This window comes from Myotis brandtii, unplaced genomic scaffold (assembly GCF_000412655.1).
Source record: "Myotis brandtii unplaced genomic scaffold, ASM41265v1 scaffold36, whole genome shotgun sequence".
In the NCBI taxonomy this organism is placed as follows: domain Eukaryota; kingdom Metazoa; phylum Chordata; class Mammalia; order Chiroptera; family Vespertilionidae; genus Myotis; species Myotis brandtii.
Genome location: NW_005363836.1, coordinates 7,198,240 through 7,221,285, shown reverse-complemented (window position 1 = coordinate 7,221,285; position 23,046 = coordinate 7,198,240). Strand labels below are relative to the sequence as shown.

The following is a 23,046-nucleotide window of genomic DNA, read 5'->3' as shown; positions in this document are numbered from 1 at the left end:
TTTAAAAACTTATTTCCCCCCCTCACTATTACCTATTGTTTATATAAATTATCTGAGTCAAGAACAACAACAAAAATTCAGGGTAAAAAAAAAAACAAAAAGAAAAACGAAAAGAAAAAAATAATTCAGGGTAAAAAATAATTCACGATCCCGCTTTAGTTTTTGTCAAGAACAACAACAAAAATTCAGGGTAAAAAAAAAAAAACAAAAAGAAAAACGAAAAGAAAAAAAAATTCAGGGTACATAGACGATCCTGCTTTAGTTTTTGTTTGTTTGTTTTTTGGTGTTGTTTTTAAATTCACTCACTGATGACGATCAGTAAAAATCAAACTAGAGAAATATCACTCAATAAAAATACTACTAAAAGGTAATGTTAAACCAAAAAAATGTGTATTATTTGGTGACTTGAAATTTCTGAAGACAAATATTCTCAGTCCTATGGCTGAGTGAGTTATCAATGAGATGTGGAATAAAGCAGTGGGTATCTGGTTTTCCATGGAAATTTATATTTGTGGATTTCTTTTTTTAAATTTTTAATTGACTTTATTGAGGTGAGATTGGTTAATAAAATTATATAGGTTTCATGTGTAAATTTTATAATATATCATCTGCATATTATATTGTGTGTTCACCACCAAAAGTCAAGTCTCCCTCCATCACCATTTATCCCCTCTATTTATTGATTTCTTTACAAAATTACAAAATAAGTTCTTTGGAAATAGTACACTGTTAGTAGTACCTAAGAATCCTGCTTAGCTTTTATGATGAACCAAACCATAGTATTTTGAGTAGTATGGCCACAGGAGCAAGCAGGATTAAACTGCCAACTATTTGCCTTTTTCAATATTTACTTTATAGGAACCTGACAATGCAGGTCCTCATCACACCAAAGCTAGCAGCAAAAGCTGCTATTTTTGGCAACTCAGATCAAAAAGAAAAATAAAACAAAGAAAAAAGCCTTAATAAATAATCACCCTGCTTATCTAAATTTAATTTTTAACTTAAAATGAATAGTCACTTTTCACTGTTTTAGGATATATTTCTAATTAGAAAAAGTTAACATTAAATGCAATAAAGAATGCAAAGACATAACAAAAAAGTTTTCATAACTTAAACTTTCATAATATATAAGAATTTAAAAGAGAACACTTTGGGTGAAAATAAAATAACTTTAAGTTCTGATTTTTAAAAATGTAGGAATTAAAGTATTTTTGTTGTTGTTAATTAGCGTAAAATAGACTTACTTTATAGCTATGGAGATAATGACAAACTTAATTTAAAATCTAGAGTGATAAAATAATCTTAAAATATCTCATCTACTGTATTCAACTAGTTTCTGATCTCACAATGCAAGAAACAAAAGTACCGCAGGGACAGAAAAGGGAAGTTGTCATGCTTTTCTCTATAGCTAGACAGTAAAATTTCAAAGGAAACAGTGCTACCTAAAAGTAAATCAATAATTATGCTAAGTGGCCATTTTAGGTCAAAAATTGTATTTCTGAGATCTCATTTTCTTGGCAACAATTACTGTTTACAATTAAGCTAAAAACTTGTTCTGGTATTTTATGACATCAGGAAAATTCTTTCCTCTCCAGGCGGAATGCCAAAAACAACTAGAGCTAAATGCCTAGGCCTTCTCAGAGAGACGACTTTCTCTTGTTCAAGCTAAACTAGCTTTGCTATAAGAAAGGCAAAAAACTTCTTTTTTGTGAATAAAATAGAAACTAACCAGAATTTGAACTGCCAATCTTAAGATTTTAAATGATTGAAGGATCTTTACTGGTTCTGGCAGAAAGCTCATTAAAAAATAAAACAGGTTGCATAAGACTTTTGACACAATTCATTAATGTGTATGAGAATTTAAGGTTTCTTTTCAAATATAAATGTTAACAATATAAATCTAGTGGTAGATTACGGATATTACAAAATGCCAAAATCTTAAAAAAAGGCAAACAAGTATATTTGATTGACAGCTATGTAATATTCATTCATATCATCAGAGATAAAATTTTGTTTTTATCCATTATTTATCTTTCTACATTGATATGTCTGATAATTTAATTTAATGACAGCCAGAAAGCTGAGAGAGAACGGGGAAAGAGAGAGAGAGAGAGACACAGAGCTGGAGAGACAGAAAGATATACACCAAATTCTTACCTTCCTCCCCAAACTGATCATATATTTCTCTCTTTTTAGGATCACTCAATACTTCATAAGCTTCTGCGACCTCTTTAAATTTTTCCTCTGCCTGAGGAGATTTGTTCTTGTCCGGATGAAATTTGAGGGCTTGTTTTCGGTAAGCCTTTTTAATATCTTCATCTGACGCTCCTTTTTCAATTCCCAAAATGCAATAATAGTCTTTCCCCATTTCGAATGCCTTGAAATGAACTTAGATTTCCCTTTGTGAAAGAAAACTGCGTCCCCAGTCTTAGCAATACAAGGATTCTAAGGAAAATAAACCAAGCAGGGTATTTTAAAAGTTAAAGCAATTAGCAATTCAGCCTCGCTGTCTTAAGGCAGCAAGCAGACAGCATATCCGTATTTAATTCCTTCCCCAACAGCTCACTTACAGATAAATATACACTACACAAGAGACAGCCTTCTAGATCCTCCCATTCTCACTACGTGTCTCTGTACTTTCTAGAACAGCAAATGCTACAGGACGTCACTTCCCCAGCTGCCGCTAGTCAAAGATCTGAGCTAGGTTTTCTCCTCCTCCACGATTAACTATTCATTTTCCTTCTGGCTCTACCATCTGTATTTCCTTTTTAAGAGGCCAAGAAGATTAAGACACCAATATTTCAGCATACAATGTCATAACTACGCTTTTTTATTTACTCCATTCTAGGTGAAAAGTAACAAAAATAATTATAGCTATTAGGCATCCTATGTTAAAATAAGTTAAACTTATTATGCAAATAAAAGTACCCATGGGTACTTATTTTAGGTATTTTCACTTCAATTTCAAGTTATTCAAGTGTAAGATATACAATACTAAAATATGGTTTGTCTAAATTAAAATTTTCAAAAAATTTGTGTCATTTTCAAAATTCCTGGGGTTTATCAATCAAAATGCTAGGAAGTCAATATACAAATTTCACATTGTAAAAAGGCTATATCATAAACTTCAAAAAAATATTTTAAAAATAACTAGAGGACTTAAATATTATTTTAGCTAATGATTTTAAATGGTCTTTTTATATAAATAAAAGTTAATAGTTCTGGCAAACTAATATTTATGAAATCTTCATATCTGATTTTAGTTACTTCAACTAAAATAGAACAAGACACCTCTAATTCCTTAGAGTCACTGAAGACCTTTTGTGATGCAGGACTGCGAGGAGAAAAGTATCAGGTTACCAACAGTAAATACTCATGTTTCTTTCAAGACCTTAACTGGATCAGCTTAAAATATGGATATGCTATTTTTGGGGCAATAGTATGAGAAATATTTTTTCTTTTAAGAACACATTTTCCCTAATTATAAATATAAATTATTGTTAAAGATTTTGGGAAACAGAAAGGAAAAAGATTAAAATAAAAACCTCCCTATCATACCACTTTAGATAATTCCCTGCTAAATGTTAGTGTATTTCCTTCTAATCCTTTTTTTCTTAGGAATATATGTTTATTTATTTATTGTAGTTTGGCATGTTTATCAACAAATTTTATGTCATATCACTTATATACCCTTTTGATGTCTGCTCTTATATATTTTGGATATTTATGAGTCATAATTTAAATGTATATAACTAATCTCTTATTTCCTGTATGGTTTCCTCATCTTTTCAAAGTGTTCCGATTTCTAATATAATATTGAAAGATGGATTAATAAGAAAATGTCAAAAGAATTGCATAGAAAAAAGAATTACATAGAGCCTTATACTTAATAATCTTAAGTCTGTAAACTTAAAATAAAAAAGAACATTTATGAAGAAAAGTAAATGTACATAATGTTTAGAGTATAGTGAAAAGGTGATGATCATGTGTTAACCTTTTAAGGTATGGGAACACCTACTGTATATGCCAAATCGCTTTACATTAATGATTCAGCAATTCTTTCAGATGTCCATTTTTGTGCATTCTGATAGCTTTCCTATTTCTCAAAACTCTCTATTTTAAAAACACCTTGACATTAGAAATTTATAACATCAATCTAGCCTAGTTACAGGTTATAGAGGTTTGTCAGATATTCAACAACATTTTTAGTCCCATCAAGAAATACTTAATGTCAAAAGATAAATTTTCAAATTCAAAAATACATAGAAAACAGTACTAATATACAAAGTCACTTTAAGACTCCTACTTTAAAAAAAAAGCAAATTGGAGTCCAGTGCAGGCATCAACAATTAATTACCAAAGGAACACTGACATTACTATCTACGAAAAGCCTAAATTATTCTGGTGGGTAACACTGAGAAGAAAAAAAAGTAAATTTTCATCTGATTTGATAATTTTCAGAGAGCTAGAAATATTATAAGGACTTGGCATATTTAATGATTTTAAAACCCAAAAACTAGGTTTTTCATATTTCTGAGAAATGAATTATTTATTAACAAATGAAAAGAAATCAGGCTCTCCATACATAGAGAAGGGTGATAAAAGGATTTTCATAGTTCTTCAAATATCTTAAACACATAAAAGAATAATAGTGGTAAAGTCAAAAGGCCAGAATTCACCTCAACTTGAAAATTTCAAGTTAATAAGGAAGCAATTATAATTTTTAAGACTTCAAATAATAAAATAACCTAGTAGCTTTTGACAAAATGACCAGATACTTATATGCTTATAGTTTTAAAAAATATTTTTATTGATTTTTAGAGACAGAGGAAGGGAGAAGGACAAAGGGAGAGAAACATCAATGTGAGAGAGCAGCATGAATCCCCCTACTGGAGACCCACAACCCAGGCATATGCCCTGACTGGGAATCAAACTAGCTACCTCTCAGTGCTCCAACCGAGTCACACCGGCGAGGGCGGGTAATAGCTTTGTAAATAATTCTTTCAAATATTTGGGAACAGTTATTAAAAGTGGTTTTAAATCCCTGTATATAACATACTTGGAAATTTGTCCTTAGAAAGTAATTCATAGGATAAAATGATTATATATACAAATATACTCATTGCAATTAGATGCAATAGGGTAATGGGTCAATATGACCATTTTTAAACTACATAATATTTTAGAGACATTTCACACTTACATTCACTTAGGGGTTGAAATTTCCATATACAATCACTTTACATTAAATATTCGTCATCCAAGTTTGCATGAGATAAATGTGTGGTTTTTTGGGGGGTGGAGGAGGCAAGCAATTATCATCCCTGTAAATAATTATCATAACAAAAATAGAATAAATAAAGGGAACAGTAGTGGCAGCCTTTTGGGAAAATCCCGCAGAAAAAAAATGTGAATAAAACTCATTTAATTGTTTTCAAAATGAAAAGGAAAAAGGAAACCTAAAATAGAGTCTATTTGCAACATTATTTAGAAATCACATAAATCCCTGCTTATTTGATACTAGAGGCCCAGTGCACAAAATTCGTGCATGGGCGGGGTGTGTCCCTCAGCCCAGCCTGCACCCTCTCCAATCTGGGACCCCTTGAGGGATATCTGACTGCTGTCTCGTCCCCTGCCAGCCTGATTGACGCCTAACTGCTCCCCTGCCAGCCTGATCGTCCCCTAACCACTCCCCTGCCAGCCTGATCGACACCTAACTGCTCCCCCGCCGGCCCAATTGCCCCTAACTGCCCTCCCCTGCCGACCTGATTGCCCCCAACTGCCCTCTCCTGCTGGCCTGGTCACCCCCAACTGCCCTCCCCTGCAGGCCTGGTCACCTCCAACTGTCCTCCCCTGCAGGCCTGGTGGCCCCCAACTGTTCTCCCCTGCAGGCCTGGTCCCTCCCAACTGCCCTCCCATGCTGGTCTGATCACCCACAACTGCCCTCTCCTGTTGGCCATCTTGTGGTGGCCATCTTTGACCACATGGGGCGGCCATCTTGTGTGTTGGAGTGATGGTCAATTTGCACATTACCTCTTTATTATATAGGATTATAGGTATGTGTATGTGTGACAGAAAATTTGAGAAAAAAATCTAGCTAGAGTTTATAACTTATTTTTTTCCTTAAATACCTTTAAGGCTCCTTTATAGCTATTTAAAGTATCTTTCATTGATTTTTTTAGAGAGGAAGGGAGAGGGAGAGAGAGAAACATCAATGTGGGAGTGAAACATTGATCGGATGCCTCCTGTACACCCCCTACCTGGGGAAGCCTACAACAACCCAGGCATGTGCCCTTACCAGGAATCAAATTGCCAATCTTTCGGTGCACTGAATGACACCCAACCAACTGAGCCCAGCAGCCAGAGCTAGTCTGCTATATTTTTAACAAAGATGAAACTAGTGTTTGTATTTTTTTTAATATATATATTTTTTTATTTCAGAAAGGAAGGCAGAGGTAGAGATAGATAGAAACATCAATCTTTGAATGGCTGCCTCCTGCATGCCCCACACAGGGGATTGAGCCCAAAACCTGGGCATATGCCCTGACCAGGAATTGAACTGTGACCTCCTGTTTCATAAGTCGACGCTCAAACACTGAGCCACGTTGGCTGGGCCATGTTTGTATTTTTAAATTTTTACCTTACTACTCAAACACTGATGAGATTATTCCATGAAAACACAATTATTTCCTTTATTAAAAGAAAGTTACAAAGAATCAGATTCTTCTCAATATTTACAGTTTATATTAAGGTCAAGTTCTCATGCTGAGAATAGGTCATCTGTGACTGAAAGCAAGTTACAATATATTTTAAAGAAATGATTTTTCAGCCCTAACCAGTTTGGCTCAGTGGGTAGAGCGTCAGCCTGCAGACTGAGGTTCGATTCAGGTCAAGGGCATGTACCTTGGTTGTGGGCACATCCCCAGTAGGTGTGCAGGAGGCAGCTGATGGATGTTTCTCTCTCATCGATGTTTCTGATTCTCTATCCCTCTCCCTTCCTCTCTGTAAAAAAATCAATAAAATATTTTTTTAAAAAGAAATCATTTTCATTTTTTTCAACCAAATCAGAAATCTTAAGTCTGTTTATTACTTTGTTTATCAAAGTTAATAGCAACAAACTTTTTGTGCTTAATAATATATTTAGGGGGAAAGTGTCACTCTATTTAAGAGAGCCATGCATGGGCCAGGATTAAGTAAAAATTTTAATGATACTATATTTTGTTTTTTATAACTTTACAAAACTTCCTTATTTGGCTTATTATAAATATAGAAAAATTATTTTTATAAAACTATGAGATTTTTATTTTATAATCATAGTTCAAATACTAAATATAAAATAAAAAAGTAAATAATAAATATATTTAGATGAGAGCTAAAGATAATTTTAATCACAAAAAACTAAAAGTATATTACTAATCATTCAACTAATGCTATCTTAACCTTCTACTTTGGCTTTATTCATATACAATAAAAATGTTTTCTTTCTCCAACTCACAAATCATTTCTCAGTTTATAATAAATTAGTATAGTGAAAGGCAACATGCCTTCTAGAGCTTCAGAAAAAAGATCACTATTAAAACTCAGATCATCATACTTAAATACTCAAAGACAAATGACTTCTAATATTTTACCTATGTTCCTATTGAAAACTTTTCTGTCAATAATTAATTCTTAAATGAGTAAATTTAGTCCTGAAATTTCTCAGTGATTGGTTTTAAAAAATTATGACTTCCATTCCCTGCTACTTCTTATCAAGAATAAGAAAACTGAGGTTCTTTTATTCCTTGTTAATAGTACTTTAGATATTGAATATAATCTCAAATATAAGTATGTAACAGTAATTGTAAAACTTGCTAAGATGGCACCAGGGAATACTGATAGTGTCGTTAAAAGCACAGACTTTGGAGCCAGACAATCTGGGTTAGAATCCTGGCAATACCACTTACTAGCTGTGTGGCCTTGGATTTCACTTCTCTGTGCTTCAGGTTCCTTATCTCTCAAATGAAATTAATATTAATTCTAACTTCATACGGTTGTTGTGAGAATTAAATGAGAGAAATGTATGATGCACTTACATGTGACTGGCACATAGTGAGGACTATGGAAGAGTTATCCACTGTGATGACAATGATTTCATCATATGAAACAAAAATTTTAGAAAAAATATTACTATACAATATGTATAGCAAAATATCCTTTTTTAAAAAAATATTTTTATTGATTTTTTACAGAGAGGAAGGGAGAGGGATAGAGAGTTAGAAACATCGATCAGCTGCCTCTTGCACACTCCCTACTGGGTATGTGCCCACAACCAAGGTACATACCCTTGACCAGAATCAAACCTGGGACCCTTGAGTCCGCAGGCCAACAACGCTCTATCCACTGAGCCAAACGAGTTAGGGCACAAAATATCCTTTTTACATGCATACAGATACACACACAAAAAAAAACCTGTCCAACTAAGAATTAATGGCTCTTTCCAAATATTCCAGTTAATATTTGCTATTTACCCATCTTGACTCTATTCAAATTTCATCATTAAAACTTCACATAGGTAGTATTCACTGTACTGAAAATATATTCATTTGTATTTCAGGTGCATTCATTGTATTTCAAGTACATTCATTGTATTTCAAGTGCTTTGTGTTTCAAATACAGTAATCAAAACAGTGTGGTATTGGTGAAAGAATAGGCAAATAGATCAATAGAAGAGAATAGGGAATCCAGAAATAGACCCATAATTACCAGTATAGTCAACTGATCTTTGACAAAGGAGCAAAGGCTAAATATAAATAGCACTGGAACAACTGGACATCCACTTGCAAAGAAATAAATCTAGACACAGACTTTAAATTATACCCTTCACAGAAATTAACTCAAAATGGATCTACAGACCTAAAAATAAAATGCAAAATTATAAAACTTCTAGAACATAGGAAAAATCTAAATGACCTTGGGTTTAGCAATGACTTTTTTCATGTATTAATCTTCACCCAAGGATATTTTTTCCATTGATTTTTTTTTTTTTTTTAGAGAGAGCGTGTGAAGAAGGGAGGAAGGGAGAAGGAGGAGGAGAAAGAGAGAGAAAGAAACATCTATGTGAGACACGTTGATTGGTTGTCTCCCACATGTGTCCCGACAGGTGCTAGGGATCAAACCTGTAACCCAGGTACATATGTGCCCTTGACTGGGAATCAAACCTGCGACCATTTGGTGCACAAACCAATGCTCTAAACATTGAGAACATCAGCCAGGGCTGCAATGACTTTTTTTTAATCTTCACCCAAGGATATGTTGATGTTTATTAATTTTAGAGAGAGGAAGGGAGTGAGAGACAGAGAGAGAAAGGCATCCATGTGAGAAAACATCTATCGGGTGCCTCCCCTATGTGCACAGACCGGGGATTGAACCCACAACTTTTGGTGTATAGGTTGACGCTCCAACCAACTGAGCCACTCAGCCAGGGGTGACAATTACTTTTTAAATATAATACCAAAGGCGTACTTCATGAAAGAACTGATAAGCTGGACTTCATTAAAATTAAAATTTTCTGCTGAGAAAGACACTGTCAATAGAATGAAAAGACAAGCCACAGATGGAGAAAATAATTCAGAAGTCATCCAATAAAAAACTGTTATCCAAAATATATAAAGAACTCTTAGAACTCAACAATTAGAAAACAAGTCAATTAAAACATGGGCCAAATATCTTAACAGACATCTCACCAAAGATATACAGATGGCAAATAAGCATATAAAATGACTCTCCAGCTCAGCCGCGGTGGCTCAGTGGTTGAGCATAGACCTATGAGCCAGGAGGTCACAGTTCAATTCCTGGTCAGGGCATATACCTAGGTTGTGGGTTTGATCCCTGTGTGGGGCGTGTAGGAGGCAGTCGATCAATGATTCTCTCTTATCATTGGTGTTTCTCTCTCTCTCTCTCCCTCTCCCTTCCTCTCTGAAATCAATAAAAATATATTTTTAAAATAATAAAATAAAATGATTCTTCATGTCATGTCATCAGGAAGATGAATATTAAAATGAGATATCCCTACACACCTATTAAAATGGCGAAAATCCAGAACATTGGTAATACTAAATGCTGGCATAGGAATAGGAATAGGACTTCTCATTCATTTCTGGTGGGAATGCAAAATGGTATATAGCCACTTTGGAAGACAGTTTGGTGTTTTCTTACAAAAACAAACATAGACCACCCTCGCTGGTTTGGCTCAGTGGATAGAGCATTGGCCCTCGGACTGAAGGGTCTCAGGTTCGATTCCGGTCAAGGGCACGTATCTTAGTTGCAGGCTCCATCCTGGTCAGGGTGGGTACAGGAGGCAACCAATCGATGTCTCTCTCACATCAATGTTTCTCTCTTTCTGTTTCTTCCCTCCCTTCCACTCTCTCTAAAAATCAATGGGAAAATATCCTCAGGTGAAGATTAACAAAAAAATTTTAAATTAAAAAATAAACATAGACTTATCATACTATCCAACAATGACACTCCTTGTTACTTATCAAAGGAGTTGAAAACTTACGTCCACACAAAAACCTGCATATGAATGTTTATAACAGCTTTATTCATAATTGCCAAAACTTGGAAGCAATCAAGATGTCCTTCAGTAGGTGAATAGATAAACTGTAGTACATCCAGACAATGGAATATTGTTCAGCACTAAAAAGAACAAGTTTTCAAGCCATGAAAAGACATGGAAGAAATCTAAATGCATATTGCTAAATAAGTGAAAGAAGCCAGTCTAAAAAGTATACATTCTGGAAAAGGTAAAACTATGGAGACAGTAAAAATATCAGTGGTTGCCAGCGGTGAGTGGGCAGAGAATAACTAGGTGGGGAACAGAGGGATTTTTAGGGCAAACTACTCTACCTAATACTGAAATGGTGGGCTCATGTCATTTTACATTTGCCCAAAATCATAGAATGTTCAACACCAAGTGTGAACCCTAATGTAAATTATGAACTCTGGGTGATGATGTATCAATGTAAGTTCATCAATTGTAAACAAATGTTCCATCTAGTGGGAGGTGTTGGTAAGGGGGGGAAGGGGCTAACCATGAGTGGAGGCAGGAGGTACATGGGGAATCTCTAAATCTTCCACTCAATTTGCAGTGAACTGGAAACTGCTCTAAAAAAAATAATCTACTTAAAAATTTAATTTTTAAAAATAAATGGAAAAAGGCTTCTGGTCTTGATGATGAGTAGGTAAACACTTTACTCACCTCCTCCCATGACCACATCAAAATTCCAACTAAACTGCAAGATAACCATCATTGAGAACTGTTTGAAGTCTAGCCTGAAGCCCCTATAACAAGGGATATACTGAAGAAACCACATTAAGACTGGTAGGAAGGGGCAAAGACTCAGAATGGGCTGGTGTGGTGGTTAAAAAACAGAAGGGATATCTCAGCTGCAGAGGTCCTCCCTGAGGAATGAGACATCCTGGCACCACCCCAGGCTCCCCAGCTCAGGGCTCCAGTGCCAGGAAGAGAAGTCCCCATAACTTTTGGCTGTGAAAACCAGATTGTGACTGAGTGACATGGAGGACCTCACCAGATCACCACATCCAACCACGTCCACAAACAACATATTTAAAGGGCAGATGTGGCAGGCATCAGAGCCCTGCTAAAGTGACGCCTGCTCCATAGGATCAGTCCCTGCACAACAGTTCCTCCACTGTAGTCACGGCCAGTCCTCAGAACCAATCAGCCTGAGAATCAATACCTCACATTGACGTGCTAACAGCATTCAAGACTCAACTACAGCCCTAACCAGTTTGGCTCAGTGGATAGAGCGTTAGCCTGCGGACTGAAGGGTCCCAGGTTCGATTCCAGTCAAGGGCATGTACCTTGGTTGCCGGCACATCCCCAGTAGGAGGTGTGCAGGAGGCAGCTGATCGATGTTTCTAACTCTCTATCCCTCTCCCTTCTTCTCTGTAAAAAAAATCAATAATAAAATATATATATTTTTTAAAAGACTCAACTACAAGCAACACACCCTCTCCCTTCTTCTCTGTAAAAAAAAATCAATAATAAAATATATATATTTTTTTAAAAGACTCAACTACAACAAGAGGGGGCACGCACAAGCAACACGGAGGCACACCTGGAGCACCTGCTTAGGTGACAGGGAGAAAGCTCCACTGGGCCCCACAGGACACCCAACACATTAAGGCCACTCTACCAAGACTGCGACACACAGCAAGCAGCTCTACCTAGTACGCAGAAACAAACACAGGGAGTCCTAAATGAAAACAAATCGAAACAAACAAACAAAAAAACAGAAGAAAACTTCAAAAAAGGAACTAAACAAAAAGGAGACAAGCAATCTACCAAATGCAGTGTTCAAAATACTGGTTATAAAGATGCTCAATGATCTTGAAAGATTGATAGAACTTAGAAAGAAAGAGAGCAAGGTTATGGGGTTTGGGGAATCTGCAATTTGGACCAAGAACACAAAGTCCAAAGGCAAAAAAGTATAAAATCTATTTGATACAGCAAAAAGATTGGTCAGATTAAAGCACAGAACTTAGATAGGCTCTCCTTAGAAAGCTGACCAAAAAAAAAGTTATGGTCAGATTGTTGAAAGTTTTGAATGTCATTTTTTTACTTAATGACTGCTCTTTCATGTTTTTCCAAAAGGGCTAATTCATTAGGTCTTTGAAATGAATTTTAAAAGCTCACTTCATTTCTTAAATACCAATTTATTTTGAAGCTAATGAAATTACTTTTTGGTTCTCTCAGTAAAGGGTTCTTAACAATGTTTCATCAATATTTGTAAACTTTCAAGAGCACCAATAAAAGATGTCAAACTAACTAACCTAAAAAGACTGATAGGAAAAAGGGCTTTATCAGTTTTAATTCTCTTTGCACTAATTGTCTATAACATCTAAATTTCCCAGTACTTTATCACTATAGTTATATTAATAATTCCCAAAGTGTTCAAGATTTGATACTGTCATTGCTTGATTTTATACTCTCCTGCACAAAGCACTGTAATAAAATATACACATTTAATTTTATTGATTTAATAGTCTTTACAAAGAAGATTTAAAATGAAATTTTAAAAAATGTAAAAGTACATGCCTTTTAAAAAATTAAAATTGCTTTAATACATTTATGAAAATTATTGGAGTTACTGGAAATATCCAGGTATCAGAAATATTTTATTTTTAAAAAATATGTTTTTACTTACTTCAGAGAGAAGGAGGAAGGGGGAGAGATAGAAACATCATCATTGCTCGGCTGCCTCTTGCCTGCCCCCTACTGGGGATCGACCGGACAACTAGGGCATGTGCCCTAATCAGGAATCCAACTGTGACCTCTTGGTTCATGGGTCCACGCTCAACCACTGAGCCACACCGGACTTGGCAATATTTTATGTTTAAAAAAAAATCATTTCCTTTTTGGGAGTGTAGAATTCGTGTATTCTGTGGTGATATTAAAATGTATGCCGATATTTCATTTTTCTCCTCACCGAAACAACTTTGTGTTATTGTGTTAATAGACGTTGCCTATGGGAAGGTGTTTATGACGATAAGGTAAACGGAAAGAAAGGACATAATAATAAAGTGCTGCGGAGGAATTTTTCTCAAGCTGTGAGACGCCGGAGAAGAGTGAATGCGATTCAGAGAGGCTCAGAGAATTGTCCTCTGTGCAGGGGACTTTCTTTAGCTCCAGGCCCCTGACTAACCCTATCGGCAGAGAGATGGAAACTTGGATGACTAGTTCCACCCTGCCTCCCCTTTATGCAGAGGAGGATGGCTCCAAGGACAGTAGTGATCTGGCTACAACACGGCTAACCCACCCAGAGATTCCATATGGTAGTGGAGCCACATCATCTACCAACAATCCAGAATTTGTGGAGGATCTCTCCCAAGGTCAATTGCTTCAGAATGAGCCTTCAGACACTGCAGAAGGCAGTGAACAGAGCAAAGATGTAAACGAGAAGGGTGGTCCAAAGGAAGAAAGAGGAAGACACCTCTTTGAGACAGCAATACACCCAAATCCCCCCTTACAGGATATGTTCCGGTCATGAATAAGCATCGAGAACAGCTTTGATCAAAAAGACCAGAAGTCCCATTTCCAGAAATCACAAGAATGTTAGGCAATGAATGTTAAGAAAAACGACGCTACTTTGATGAAGCCAATAGAGATAAGGAGCTTTATATGAAGGAACTGGAGCAGTATCAGAAGACTGAGGCCTACAAGGTTTTCAGTAGGAAAACCAGGACCAGAAAGGCAAATCTCAAAGGCAAAATGCAGCCAGACAGGCCACTCATGATCATGAAAAACAAACAGAAGAAACGGTCTGTTTTTGACATCCCTATATTTACAGAGGAATTCCTGAGCCACAGCAAAGCTCGGGAGGCAGAGCTTCACAAATGCAACATGGAGTTTGAAGAAGGAATGGAGCCCTGCAGAAGCACTTGGAGAGCGTGCGCACAGCAGCGGAGAAGCTGGAAGTGAATGTGATCCAGGAGCGAAGCCAACACTGTCTTACAACAGCACCTGGAGATCCTGCAGCAGGTGTTAACCAGCAGCTTTGCCAGCATGCCCTTATCTGGAAGTGGAGAGACACCTACACTGGACACCAATGACTCATATATGAACAGACTGCACAGTATTATTTGAGCTAATCTCCAAGACAATAAAAACTTCATTGCTACGGTTGGGGAAGTTGTAAACAGACTTGACCGTTAAGGAATGGTGAGTGCTCACTGATATCACACTTCAAAAATAAGATGGCCTTGGATTTTATCAATACTACTAAAATCTTGGAATTACAGTGAATAAATAAAAGAATTGGAGACTTGAAACAAATAAAAAATGAATGTATTCTAATAAAGTAGCACTGTAACAACCTGCCCTTCTTCTTTACCCTCTTTTACAAGAAGTCACTAAAAAGCTTACCAGAATGTTAGTGAATGTACAGTGAACTAATCTCATACTTTCCTAGCATTTTGGAATTGGTTAAAATAAAGCACTCGCTACAGTACTTTTCCATATTTAATAAGAGCCAAAAGAAATTATAGAATTTCTAGGTCATTTTCTTTATCATCTCCTTTTTTAAAGTATGTTTTTTTTATTTTAGACAGAGATGAAGAGAAACATCAGTGTGAGAGAGAAACATCGACTGGTTGCCACCCACACACAAACCAACCAGGATTGAACCCAAAACCTGGGTATTTGCCCTGACCAGGAATCGAATGGCGACCTTTTTGGTGCATAGGATGACACTCAATCAACTGAGCCCCACACCAGCCAGGGCCTAGGTCATTTTAAATGGATCTTGTAAATTGGTATTTGATTATACACTTTATGTTGAAAGATCACAGAATGTAGAGCAGTGCTGTCCAACAGAAATATAAAGCTACAAATGCAAAACATATATATAACTTAAACATTTCTAGAATCCACATTTTAATAAAAGTAAAAAGAAATGTGAAATTAATTTTAATAATGTATTTTATTTAACCCAGGATATTATCATTGCAACATGTAATCAATAAAAAAATTATCAGGGAGCTACTTTATATTCTTGTTTTTATACTAAGTCTTCAGAAGCCAGTGTGATTTTTACACTTCACATTATATCTCAATTCAGAGAGCCACATGTCAGGTACTTAACAGCTTCATGTGGCTAGTGGCTACTGTATTAGCCAGTATAGATAGATGAAGAGGTTCCTTCTCATCATTAGTGCTGAAATCCAATTTTTCAGAAACTTCAACCTATGAACTGAAGTATATCACACATATATGTCTCTCACATGCACATTTAGGGAGGAAAAAATCCTAACAGATGAACTCTAAAGAAACATTTATTTTTATTTATAAAATAATATTACAGTATTCACTTCAGCCATCCATTTACTATAATTGGAGTGACATGGAGAAGATTAGCATGGCCCCAGCCCAAAGATGACATGCAAATTAGTGAAGCATTCCACATTTTAAAAAAGATAAATATATGAGGTGGTGGATGTGTTAGTTAACTAGAGGGGTGGAATCCTTTCACAGGATATACATATATCAAATTATCACAATGTACACTTTAAATATCTTATAATATTTAAATTAAATTCATTGGGGTGACATTGGTTAATAAATTATATAGGTTTCCAGTGCACAATTGTATGATACATCATCTGTATCCTGTAATTTTACATGTCAATATCTATATATATAAAAGGCTAATATGCAAAGTGTCCCCTCGGGAGTTCGACAGGGAGTTTGATTGCTCGCTATGACGTGTGCTGACCACTGGGGGGCAGTGTGGAATGAAGGAAGGCCCCAGCAGCGGCCGGCAGCCGGGAAAGGAAGGCCAGCAGCTGGAAGGCCCTGATCGCCATTCAGGCTTAGGGATCCTATCCATGCACAAATTCATGCACTAGGCCTCTAGTATCTCAATAAAGTTGAAAAATAAAGTAAAATAGTATTCCACTTTTCATCTACAAGAAAAAGATACTTGTGAGGAATTTTTGAAATAATATTTTACATTTAGAGGGAAGTTGTGGGACTAGTTCTTACACGAACTCACTCCATACATACTTTCTCAATATTAAAAGTAAAAAACACAAACACACACTAGGAAATTAGAAATTTATGTAATTTTCACTTCGTTCTTTTCTAAAGTTTCTCCTCTCACAAGCAGCCATGAGAATCACTTGGAAAACTTAATTGGCTAACCAGAGAAAGGGATTAGCATTAGTCTGTGGCCAAAGTGAAACCAACAGCCCCTCATAGTAAGACAAATAGTAACAGAAAAAAAAATGTCTGTATTACAGAGGTGAGCAGGAAAGGAGAGGAATAGGCTGCTGTTTCACAGAACTGTTAGGCTCTTAGCCAATCAATAAACTGATTGAACAAGTTTGTTTAACTCTCCAACTATTTATAACTCTAAAATTAGGAGACCTAATTCCAAATACAATGAGCACCAACTACTGTAATTGCTTAAAGAAGGGCATTTATAAGTAAGAGAAAAATAGTATTTCTACAATAATTCAATTTTAAATGGATGGGTTTCAATTGTTTGAGTTTTTAATATTTTAAAATATAGCCTTTTTATTAATCTAGATTAAATCAGCAAGTCAAGGCAACAGTTATTGAGACCCTACTATGTTATGTGCCCTGAAGAATACATCAGTATAAGGCATGATCCCTGCCCTTAGGAGTTAATAATATCTATAATAATAAAAGCATAGTATGATAATTAGACTGGACGTCCTTCCAGAAGTCCTTCCTTCCGGACAAAGCCGCAGCGGGCGGGGGCAGAGGCACAGGCGGGTGGGGGCCGTGGCGGCAGCAGGAGGGGGCTGTGGCAGAGGTGGCAGAGGCAGCAAAGGGCCATGGCAGCGGCAAGCGGAGGCCACAACAGAGGCCCCCCCGGCCATGGCCACACAGCAGGCAGGGGCCGGGGCCAAGACCCTTGCATGAATTTCGTGCATTGGGCCTCTAGTAAATATATAAAATAATAACTACTGTCTATTGCTGCTTTTGCCATATAGTGGTGGAGTTGGATAGTAGTAGCAAAGACTGTATGGCCCACAAAACCTAACAATTTACTGTCTGGCCCTTAACAGAAAATGTTTGCCAACCCCTGCTTTTTAAAAATTATTCTTTTTTTTTGTAAGAGGGCAGACTAAAAAACACTGAACACAATAATAACTACTGTCTATTGCTGCTTTTGCCATATAGTGGTGGAGTTGGATAGTAGTAGCAAAGACTGTATGGCCCACAAAACCTAACAATTTACTGTCTGGCCCTTAACAGAAACACTGAGCCAACCCCTGCTTTTTAAAAATTATTCTTGACTGGAGTAAGAGGGCAGACTAAAAAACACTAAACACAATAAAATTTTATTATATCTAGCAAGCTTTTAAAAAACTATAATTTTTTACTATAAACACTCAGCTTTCACTATAAAACATTAGCCTGGCTGATGGTAAAGTAAAGTAAAACTTGCAGCACTATAACTCATGCCTGAATAAAGCTTACTTAAAACATGTATTCTCTCCATAAGGCACATCACAGGCTTCCTATGCTTAGGAACACAATTTAGATAGCATTTCAGCACTACACCGAAACATTTCTTTAAACAGTGAAATCACCAAGAGCACAAAAATGCAAAAAAATGTAAAAGTATACTTAATAGTCTACAAAAACTTGTTTACAATATGATAACTGAAATAATAAAGCTAAGCAAGCACTGCCTTGTTGGACCCAGCTAGGAACATAAGGACTCAAATTTATTTTGTCCATGCTCATGTCTGAAAAAAAAACCTGTGAAGCACCCCAACTGCTTGATTTCAGAGTTACAATTAGATTTTGTGTCTACTAAGGAAAATATATTAGAATCTTTAGGGTAGTGAAGTAAGATGTTTATCAAAGGGGAGGGGGCATGTGTTTTAAAAGGTTGAGGAAGACTTTAATAATCATACCTCTATACTGTCCAGCTTGACTCACTACTCCTGGCCATAAATGACTTTGGCTGTTTCCCAAAATCAAATGTACCCTGAAAGTACTCGATTCTCATTATTTGCCATAGTTATGTTCCATAAAGTTGCTGTGGATGCTGAATTAGTGAATACTGAATCATTTTCCCTAAGGGAAATGCAGAGTTAAGTCAACTCATCAATAGATAACCTTGTTTTATGTGTGTTTATGCTTAACGGTACCTTAGTAGTTACTATAACATTGAACTCAAGACCAACAGCACTATAACTCATGCCTGAATAAAGCTTACTTAAAACATGTATTCTCTCCATAAGGCACATCACAGGCTTCCTATGCTTAGGAACACAATTTAGATAGCATTTCAGCACTACACCGAAACATTTCTTTAAACAGTGAAATCACCAAGAGCACAAAAATGCAAAAAAATGTAAAAGTATACTTAATAGTCTACAAAAACTTGTTTACAATATGATAACTGAAATAATAAAGCTAAGCAAGCACTGCCTTGTTGGACCCAGCTAGGAACATAAGGACTCAAATTTATTTTGTCCATGCTCATGTCTGAAAAAAAAAAAAAAAAAAAACCTGTGAAGCACCCCAACTGCTTGATTTCAGAGTTACAATTAGATTTTGGGGTTAGTGGACAAATTCGAAAGTACAGAATTGGTAAATAATGAAGTATCAACTGTATAATGATGTACTACTACGGATAACCTTCTAAATCAATTATGATGCTTAAAAATTATTTTTAAGCAAGAGCAAATTAATAAGTACACAGGCACCCAAAGTAATGTCTTTAAAATAATATTTCTTTAGTATATATAAAGTGAATGGTGTGTGTGTATAACTTTCTTCCCTACGCCACACTTAGTTTACTACTGCTTTGAGACTCAGCCTCTAGTTGGCCAAATCTTACTCCCAGCTTGGGTTAGGTTCCCCTGACCTTGAGTTCCCATATTTTTCCCAGTATCTCTATTCTGTCACAACTACATAACTATCTGTTTGCTTATGCCTTGCACACTGAGAGATTGTAACCTCCCTGAGAGATCCTGTTTTTGGTTTTCTCTAAATCTTATTTTCTAGTACGAGGCCTTATCTCTAATATATTGCTGTTGAGTTAATTTTTAATGTGTGAAAATAATTCAATGACATGAGTAATTATGAGGACCTAAATAAAATGACTATGAAATAAAAAGACAAATGGCTAAAGTAATCAAGAGATAGAATATGTACAATTTGCCAACTAAATGTATGTGGAAATTTGGAAAAGTTTTAGATTGCCCTGGTTTCCAGATTGAACAAAGATGTGCACAGTTTGCCCTAGCTGGTTTGGCTCAGTGGCTAGATTGTTGGCCTGCGAACTAAAAGGTCCCAGGTTCAATTCCAGTCAAGGGCACATGTCCGGGTTGTGGGCTTGCAGGAGGCAGCCGATCCATGATTCTCTCTCATCGTGGATGTTTCTATCTCTCTCTCCCTCTTTCTTCCTCTCTGAAATCAATAAAAATATATATATTTTAAAAAGATGTACATAGTTGAACTACTAATGAAAGTATCCTATATAATAAAAGGCTAATATGCAAATCAACCAAATGGCAGAACGACCGGTTGCTATGATGTGCACTGACCACCAGGGGGCAGACGCTCAATGCAGAAGCTGCCCCCTGGTGATCAGTGTGCTCCCATAGGGAGAGCGCTGCTCAGCTAGAAGCCAGGCTTACAGCTGGCAAGAACAGCGGCAGTGGCGGGAGCCTCTCCCACCTCTGCGACAGGGCTAAGGATGCCTGACTGACGGCGTAGGCCCACTCCCCATGGGAGCCATCAGTCAGACATTCCCCAAGGGCTCCCAGACTGCAAGAGGGAGCAGGCTGGGCTGAGGGAACACCCCCCCCCAGTGCACCAATTTCACGCACCGGGCCTCTAGCAGAATATAAGAATACATTTGAAGAGAAAGGTAAGTTCTGTTAGAACATGCCTATGATCCTATTAATCACCCCTTCATCTCTGCTACTTCCATACTTGGTAAAATTCATTGCTTGAACTATATTCCTAATTACTACCTGTGTTGTAATAACTTGTTTCTCTAACTCCCCTATAATAATGTAAGATCAAACAGGGCAAGGCTTACTTAATTTTTGATTCCCAAAAACCTAGTACAACAATATTCAATTAAATTGAATATGGATAAAGGTGTCTAGGAAAGAATTGGATATTCTAAACTGGGATTTAGGAAAAAAGTCTTAGCTGGAGATAAAGATTTAGAAAAGATTGTAACACAGGTAGTATTTTAAAGTGTAAAAGAGGGATAATTTTTGAAAGAATCAAAGACAACGTGGGATGGATAATTTTTGAAAGAATCAAAGAGAACTTTCGGATGGTCAGCATTTAAGGGGCACATCAATCAAAAACTGATGATGAGCCCAGCCTATGTAGCTCAGTGGTTGAGTGTCGACCCATGCAACAAGAGGTCACTGGTTCGATTCCCAGTCAGGGCACATGCCCAGGTGTAGGGCTCGATCCCCAGTGTGGGACATGCAGAAAGCAGCTGATCAATGATTTTCTCTCATCATTGATGTTTCTCTCTCTCTCTCTCACCCTCTCCCTTCCTTTTAAATATTTTTTTAAAAGAACCTTCATATGCCAAGACACCTTTCTAGGTACTGAGGATATAATATAAATAAAAAATCCATGCCTTTACATTCTAATGGGAAGATAAAATTTTATTTTTTAAAATAATTAAAAACAATTTTAATATTATATATTAAATATTTTTTAAAAGAACCTTCATATGCCAAGACACCTTTCTAGGTACTGAGGATACAATATAAATAAAAAATCCATGCCTTTACATTCTAATGGGGAAGATAAAATTTTATTTTTTAAAATAATTAAAAACAATTTAAAAAATATTATATAGAATATTAGATGGTGGTAGGAGCTAAGGAAAGTAAAGAAAGGAAGAGAATTAAAATTTTAGATGGGGTGGCCAGAAATGGGTTTAAAAGGTTGAGAAATGACATTTGCACCGTGACCTGAAAGAGAAAAGTTATGTATATAAGTGGGAGTAGAATATACCAGGTAGAGGTAAATATTAAAAAATGCTAGACATCTTTGAGGTGCTGCTATGTCAGAATGATGAAGTGGGAGTGGTGAAAAAATTAGAAGGCAGTCAGAAAAATAATACATGGCTAAATGGTGTGGAGTCTTGTAAACTACTGAAGACAGACTTCTATACGGGAAAATAAGAAGCCACTGAAATTTTATGCAGGATGCCAAAATCACTGGCTTCTGTGTTAAGAATGGAGTGGAAAAGAATGATAAAGACTAAAGAGAATGCACTGCAATATTTCAGGTGGTTTGGACCATGATGTAGCCATTTTATTTATTTTAAAAGTCGAATCAATAGGACTTCCTGATGAATCAGATGTGGGATATGAGAGAAATCAATAATGACTGCAAGGTTCTTCAGCTTCAGCAAACTGAAAGAACAAATTTATTATTTACTAAAATAGGAAGACAGAAGAGCTGGAGGGGGAAATTGAGTTTAACATTGAACATATTAAGTGGAAGATGCCTATTAAACTTACAAATGGTAATGTCTAAGAGGCAATTGAATACAGGAGTCTGGTTTACATAAAGCAGTCCAGAGGGAAGATAAAAAATTTGGAGTAAAGATGATTTTTAAAACCATGAGACAAAAGATTATACTAAAAAAAAAAACACCCCCAAGAACAGAATTCTAAGGGTCACAAATGTAGTAGTAATAACTATTATCAGGAAAGTGGGGCCCCAGATAAATCTTAATTATTCAAAACCAAATATGATACTTGCTAGAGTAAGCCTGTGGGATTAGCTGAGTCCAATTGGTATCCAGAGGAAGAGGGTAGAAGAAAGAGAAGAAACTTTCTTCTTCAACTTTACAATCATGACTGCATAACACAGGGAACTGTGGCAACCATTATGCAATCATTAGGGGCACTAAACCACATACTAAGGATAGCAGAGGATAGATTAAAAAAAATACAAACAAACAAAAAAACCTCATATATTGAGCTGCTAAATCAACCAGTCCTAGAGCCATTCTGGATATGGATTTTTAGGTTATTTCATAAGAATTTTCATTACATACAGGCAATAGTATCTGCTTACAATACTGTCATTTAATTTTTATTATAATGCTTAGGGTACCAAAGAATAAACTGAGACTATAAAAAAAAAAGTAAAACTTGGAAAAGTTAAATAACTTGAACTTATGTAGCAAATGGTGAATTGAAGCTCATCTAACTCCAAAGTCTATTTCAAGTGATTTAATAATAGTGGATTAAAAAAAAAAAAGCATACCACACCTGCTACCCCTTGGCTCTGCAGCCATTCACAACTATTGGCTTTTACCAGCAGGCACTAGTGCAGGGGTGGGCAAACTTTTTGACTGGAGGACCACAATGGGTTCTTAAACTGGACCGGAGGGCCGGAACAAAAGCATGGATGGAGTGTTTGTGTGAACTAATATAAATTCAAAGTAAACATCATTACATAAAAGGGTACGGTCTTTTTTTTTTTAGTTTTATTCATTTCAA

The 23,046-nt window shown here is 36.2% G+C and overlaps 1 protein-coding gene and 1 pseudogene across 2 annotated transcripts in view; one reads left to right on the top strand and one right to left on the bottom strand.

Annotated features, from left to right (window-relative positions):
* DNAJB4 (DnaJ (Hsp40) homolog, subfamily B, member 4) overlaps nt 1-23,046 on the bottom strand; it is a 44,730-nt gene that overhangs the window by 9,003 nt on the left and 12,681 nt on the right. The window contains exons 1-2 of one of the 2 annotated variants that reach the window (XM_005871946.2): nt 2,571-2,767; nt 2,158-2,445 (exon numbers count right to left, since the gene is read on the bottom strand). The exons of the other annotated variant lie outside the window; for it this stretch is intronic. Coding sequence (XP_005872008.1) covers nt 2,158-2,368 — 211 coding nt within the window. The 5' untranslated portion in view covers nt 2,369-2,445; nt 2,571-2,767. Of the gene's footprint in view, nt 1-2,157; nt 2,446-2,570; nt 2,768-23,046 lie in introns of those variants that run through there. 2 annotated transcript variants of the gene reach the window in all.
* Nucleotides 13,431-14,936, top strand: LOC102258921 (annotated as a pseudogene).